This window comes from Malurus melanocephalus, unplaced genomic scaffold (genome assembly GCF_030028575.1).
Source record: "Malurus melanocephalus ecotype Western Australia unplaced genomic scaffold, MMel_1.1 scaffold_316, whole genome shotgun sequence".
In the NCBI taxonomy this organism is placed as follows: Eukaryota; Metazoa; Chordata; class Aves; order Passeriformes; family Maluridae; genus Malurus; species Malurus melanocephalus.
Window position 1 is genome coordinate 176661 of NW_026623548.1, and position 6000 is coordinate 182660.

At 64.6% G+C, this 6000-nt stretch overlaps 1 protein-coding gene across 1 annotated transcript in view; it reads left to right on the forward strand.

The window, feature by feature from the left end:
* The first annotated feature begins 1439 nt into the window (after nt 1–1439).
* The window catches only part of TESC (tescalcin), a 6620-nt gene continuing 2059 nt past the window's right edge, over nt 1440–6000 (forward strand). Inside the window, exons 1-3 of the mRNA XM_057377448.1 lie at nt 1440–1563; nt 4856–4925; nt 5841–5921. Of these exons, the coding sequence (XP_057233431.1) occupies nt 1506–1563; nt 4856–4925; nt 5841–5921 (209 nt within the window). The 5' untranslated portion in view covers nt 1440–1505. The remainder of the gene's footprint in view (nt 1564–4855; nt 4926–5840; nt 5922–6000) is intronic.

Here is a 6000-nt window from a genome sequence, read left to right on the forward strand (position 1 = left end):
TGCATCCTTAGGGACAGCCGTGCGCTGGTTCTGAGCTTTGCCCCCGGCTCTGGGCGCTCRGGGATGTCTCGGGCAGCGCCATTCCCGGGGTTCCTCCGGCAGGGAGGGAGCCCTGGCAGCAGCAGAGCCCTGGSGAGGTTTATCCACCCTGGGAGGCCGAGGGCTCCGTGTGCTGCTGCCCAGGTCAGCCTGAGGAGCTGCCCAGCAGAGCAGGGACAGCTCCTGGTGCAGCATCCTCCTGGGARCCCTTCCAGAATCCCTCTGGATCCGTCCTGACACACAGGGACACGCTCGGAGCGCCCTGACCCAGCCAAGGGCGGGGACTGAGGCTCTGTGACCAACCATGGCATTTGTCTCCAGCCTCTGCAGGAACACCGGGCCCCTCCAGCCCAGCTTGGGGCCGGGGAGAGCCGCGTCCTCTGCGACACGGGAGGGGAGGAAGGGCTGCCCTGGGCTGGAGAAGGGTCCCTGGCATCTCCTGCTCCCTTCCAGGCCGCCTCCACCGCACACGGGCTGGCTCCAGGTCTGTCCCGACTGCTTCTCCCAGGGCTCCATGGCTCCCACCTGCATCCCTGGTGGCCCTTCCCCCTCGGGGACACAGGGACTGTGTAGGCAGGGACAGAATGCTGCGTGTCTGACCCCYTCCTACCTTCCTTCTCCCGGCTGGAAGCGCCTGGGCTGGGCGAAATTCCCCATTTGATGGAAAACTGCCGGCCCGGAGATGGAGGGTGAGGAGCCCTGAGCCCAGGGCCCCTGAGAGCTGAGCTCACAAGATGGACACATCTCTCCTTTCTCCTTTTTTATTTATAAACAGGTRTTTTCCTGGACAGCTGGAGGCTGGAAATTATTTCATCTCTTTCCCGTTTATATCTGGCTTTAAACAAATAAACCTTGACGTGCTACCTGCTGCCCTGGYGTGCTGTGCTTTTTGAGCTGCCTCCAAACCCCTGCCCTCGCTCCTGGAAGGGCTTTGCCGTTCGCTGTGCCCGTGGGAGGGTGACGTGTCCCCGCCGGTGCCAGTCTGGCAGGGAGGGAGATGGTGACAGAATCCCCCACCTCTGCACCGGGCTCTGTGCCCGCTGCCCCCCAGGGCTGGGGTCCCTTTGGGGCTCCTGGGTCACCTCTGCCCGTCCCCCTTTGTCCCCATCCAGGGGGACAGTGCAGTGCCAGGGCTGGGAGCAGCCGCAGAGCTCAGATGGAGCTGCTGCCGGGTATCCATAGGGGAGACCCCGGCCCGAATTCCCGCACCGGCGGCGGCTCCGTGCCCTTCTCCCGGGAACGCTCCAGAGCCGCGAGCGGGGCACGGCCGGAGGTGCCGCCAGCGCTGCCGGGGCTGTCCCCGCTCCCGGAGGGTCCCACCCCCGGCGGTCCCTGCGCTGCCTCTGGGCGGGGGCTCTCAGGGCCCGGGGCCGCCGCGCCGCCGCCGCCTCCCCGCCGTGCCCGCCCTTAAAAGCGGCGGCGGCTCCGGTGCAGCGCCCGCGGCGGCGCTCCCGGCACGGCCCGGGATGGGCTCCGCGCACTCCGTGCCCGCCGAGATGCGGGAGCTGGCGGACAGGACCGGCTGTGAGTACCGGGGACCCGCGGCCACCCCCGCCCCTGCCCGGAGCCTCCGGCGCCGCCGCCCGAGGGGACACGGGGGGACACAGCCYCKCGGGGGTGTCACCGGGGAGAGGGGRCTGTGCGGGACGTGTCACCCGCGGGGGGTGCGGGAGGTGTCACCCGGGAAGGAGGAAGGGGGGATGAACTGGAAATGTCACCCGGAGGGCCGGGGGCTGCAGGAGGTGACGCTGGAGCAGGGGAGGGGGATGCGGGACGTGTCGCGTCACCCGCCAATGGGGAGGAGGCAGGAGATGTCACCCGGGGAGGGTGCAGAGGTGTCACCCGGGGTGGGGAGAGTGCAGGACGTGTCACCCGGGGGACGGAGGGGGAAARGGGCACGGTGCCAGCGTGTCACCCTGGCCGTGCAGCCGTGTGTGTCCCCGCTGCCACAGCGCCACGAGCCGGGGCGTCGAGCGGCCACACGTGCGATCCCCAGCTCCGCTCTGCCCCCCGCGCCACCAGCGCACGGAATTGTCCCCGCTTGGCTGCTCGGCCCCGGAGCCACCGGGCCGTGACACCCCCGCGCTGCTCGCGGGGCTTGGGGACCGAGGAACCAGCGGGGGAAGGAGCGGGGACACGGCCCGGGGCTCCCGCGGGGGTCGGAGCGTGGGACGGGGTGGTCGCGTCCGTCCTGGGAAGTGTCACCGCTCCAGGACGTGGCGAGCTCGGGGCACGGAGATCGGGGCGATCCCTTCTGGATCTGCTGAGGGGCCAGAGGGTCTGTGGGGGCCGAGAGGGTGCAGGGACAGTCCCAGCGCTGCTGCTGCTCCTGGGGTCACATCTCCCTTCATCCTCTCTCCTCCCCCTYCAGGGAGGGCTGAGACCCCTCGAGCACCCCGGGGCGGGCTCAGGAGCTTGGGGGACCCGCGGAGTGCCATCCTGGCAGCCCAGGGTGGGAGGGGGTTTTGGGGGATCCCCCCGGCCCGGGGACCCSCAGCAGCACCTCCGGCACAGGCGGCACCGGCACCCCCTGAATCAGCCCCAGGGGAGGGTTTGCAAGGGCAGCACCCGAAAATGTCMCCGGAGCCAGAGGAGAGGGGGCGGGGGGAGCCCCTGACTCCACGCCATGCCCGGGGTGCGTGTCCTGSGCTCCCGGTGGGGTTCACAGAGCTCCCACCGTGCCGTGGCTGCGGCCAAAACCCTCGGGAATTCCGGGATTTCCAGCCCGGAGCAGGGCATTGCACCCGCGGGAGCAGCAGGGACAGGGCAGAGCCACCCGAATGTCCCCGTGGTTTGTTCCTCTCCCTTCTCCCCCATGGAGGGGCACCCTGAGGRGCTGCCCGGGGCTCTGGGGCCGGCTCCCCTCCCTCCCTCCGTGTGCTCCATCCCAAAGCTGCAGCAGCATCTTCCCAGGCTGATGGGATCATTCCCTGCCCCCGGGATGGTCTGAGCCCCCAGCGCCCCTTTCCCTTGTGCTGCTCTTCGCTCGAGCAGCACAAACCAGGCGGGGCTGGCAGCAGCAATCGCGGCTCCCTCGGGTTTAAATCCCTTTTTACCTCCTCCCTTTTAAATTCCGTGTTTAAATCCCGTTTCTCCYCCCTGAGCAGAGGCCGTGCAGGACACGGGCCTGCAGCACCAGGGTGCGTCTGAGGAACACGAGCAGCCTCTGCTGCCCTTCCGCCAGCCCTTCTCCAGCACAGCTCCTGCCTTTTGGGAAGGTTTTCCCTGTTTGGTTTTTTTCTTCTGGGAAGCAGCTGAAAACACAGGATGGAGCCATCCTGGGAGACCTTCCCTAAGAGGAAAACCTGGGACTGGGGAAAACCGGAGGAAAATCCTCATCCAGCCCTGCAGGGCTGGCCCAACCGTGAGCACGGAGCCACCGGCCCCCGTTCTGTGTCCTGTCGGGGACTGGGACATTTTTCTGAGTGATCAAAGCTTTTTGCTGTGCCCCAAAGTCCCCGATGCTGAAGGCTCTGGTGGCTCTGCTGCTCCCATGGTGACGGCGACGTCGCCGAGGCAGGAGGGGAAAGGTCACTTCTCCATGGCCAAAATTGGAAAGCAAAGTCCGGGGAAAGTTTCCGTGGGCGTGTGGGGTCAGCAAGAGGGCGGCAGCCGGGAGGGATTAGGGCAGAAAACCCCAAATGGGTGAATTGGGGGCTGGGCATCGTTGGGAAGGGTTCAGTCAATGGGGTTTAAAGCCCGTCCAGAGGCGGTGCCTGGGATTGTGGGGGCAGCCCGGGGGCCCAGGAGCCGACCCCAAAGGGTTTTCCAGGCTGCTCCCAGAGCTCTGAGGAGGCTCAGCCCCGCTGATCGATAGCGCTGCTATTTCCAGGCTGCGGGGACGCGAAGGGCGCTATTGAAACATCAGAAAAGGGAGCGAGGGAGGCAGCCCGGCCCCGCTCTGACCCCGCTGCCTCGCTRCAATTAACGCAATTAACCCTGCAAGCCCTCGGCGGTACTTTCACACGGTTTTATGTCCATCCATGGCTCCAGGAGGGGCTGCAGGAGCGGGAGGATCCGCCTGGTGCCCGCACAGCCTCCCCGATCCCCGGAGACGAAGCTCCAAAGCACTTCCCGAGCTCCTGGGAACGGCCCCTGCCGATATTTGCTCAGGAGCCGGGCTCTGGCGGGGTTGGAGCTTGGTTACAGCCCCAGGGGAGCAGCTGGGATGGATAAACCCGGTGGGATTGGGGCAGTGGGGAGGTGCTGCTGGAGCCCCAGCGCTGATGGAGCTCCCCTCCTCCAGCTCCTGCCCACGGGGTGGGTCCATCCCCCGCACCTCGATGGTTCCCGGCTCACCCCGAGCAGGGGCAGCGATTTCAAAGGCCCAGAGTGTTCATTTTGGGGCGCTGCYGTGCCCCCTCCGTGTCCYCTCCTGTCCCCTGGCACAGGGCAGGCGCTGCTGCCAGGATTTCTGACCCCAGGGTTATTTCCTGCCCCCAGCCAGGGATGTGGGCACGGAGGAACCTCCCAGCTCCGGGCAGAAATGTCCTTGGATGGTGYCAGAAACCCCAAATGAGACGGTCGAGCCTGTTTGAAGGACCCTGAACTGGGGCTGGGATCCCCATTCCATGCCAAGCCAGTCCAGGGAATTCTCTGCAGCCCAKGAGGGGATAAAGCAGCCCTTGGCATGGTCCTGCAGCCCAGGAGGGGACACGGGGACACACAGGGACCTGCACGGAGCCACCGGAGGAAACGGGGCTGGCACAGGAGTGCCCGAGTGCCCAAGCCCCTGAGGGGAAGGGACAGCCACGGGCGGGGGTCCCCAAGGTGCCTCGGGGCTCAGTCCCTGTCACCTCTGTCCTTTCCCTGGCAGTCACCTCGGAACAGATCGAGCACCTGCACCGGCGCTTCAAACAGCTGAGCCAGGACCAGCTGACCATCCGGTATGGAATGAGGAACCCAGTCCGTGGAAATCCCAGTCTATGGCAATCTCAACTCACTGCAATCCCATTCCATGGCAATCCCAGTCCATGGCAATCCCAGCCCATGGAAATCCCACCCCATGGCAATCCCAGTCTGTGACAATCCCATCCCACTGCAATCCCATCCCACTGCAATCCCATTCCATGGCAATCCCAGTCCCATGGCAATCCCAGTCTGTGACAATCCCATCCCACTGCAATCCCATTCCATGGCAATCCCAGTCCCACTCCTGGGGCTCCCCAGAGCATCTCCCACCCCTCTGTGATTCCCAATGTCCTTCCCAGCCATTCCCAGCCGTGCTCCTGCAGTGTGGCCTTCAAATAATCCAAGGAAAACACACCATGGCCTCAGAGCCGGGGCACTCCTGGTGAACACCTCAGCTCCCCCAGCTTTGAAATCCATTTTGGGGTGGGAATTGGGGCTGCAGTTGTTCCCATCCCTCTCCTTGTGGCTGTGCAGGGATTGGGCTCCTCGGGAGAGCTCCGAGCTCCCGCTGCTTCCCCCTCCTGGGAGTTGTTTCTTGGCTCGTTTGCTCCATAAATCATCGACAGTGAATGATCAGCACGAGGCTGAGGGGAGGGTGGGCAGCAGCAGCTCCTTCYCCTGTTTGAGGCTTTTTTTCCTGGGAAAACCCTAAAAACCACAGCAGGGCCCCGGTGGCATCCCAGGAGCTGCCCAAAGACTCATTTTAGTGGGATAAAATCGCAGGGCACTTCCTCTGAGCCTGAATTGAGGCAAAACGGGATTTTCATTCAAAATCTCAGTATTTTTTCATGATTTCTTTGGAAGAAAGGGGTTGGGGCTTTTGGTGRCTGTCAGAGCCTCTCCCTCCTCCACAATTCCCTCAGTTTTGGGTCTCTCCATCCCTTTTCCAGCAAAGAGAACTTTGACAGCATTCCCGACCTGGAGTTCAACCCAATCAGGGGCAAAATCGTCCACGCCTTCTTTGACAAGCGGTGAGAACCCCCCAGAACCCAGGGAGGGATGGGATGGCTGGGTTAGCCCCTGGAAATTATGGGATGGGATGGGATGGGA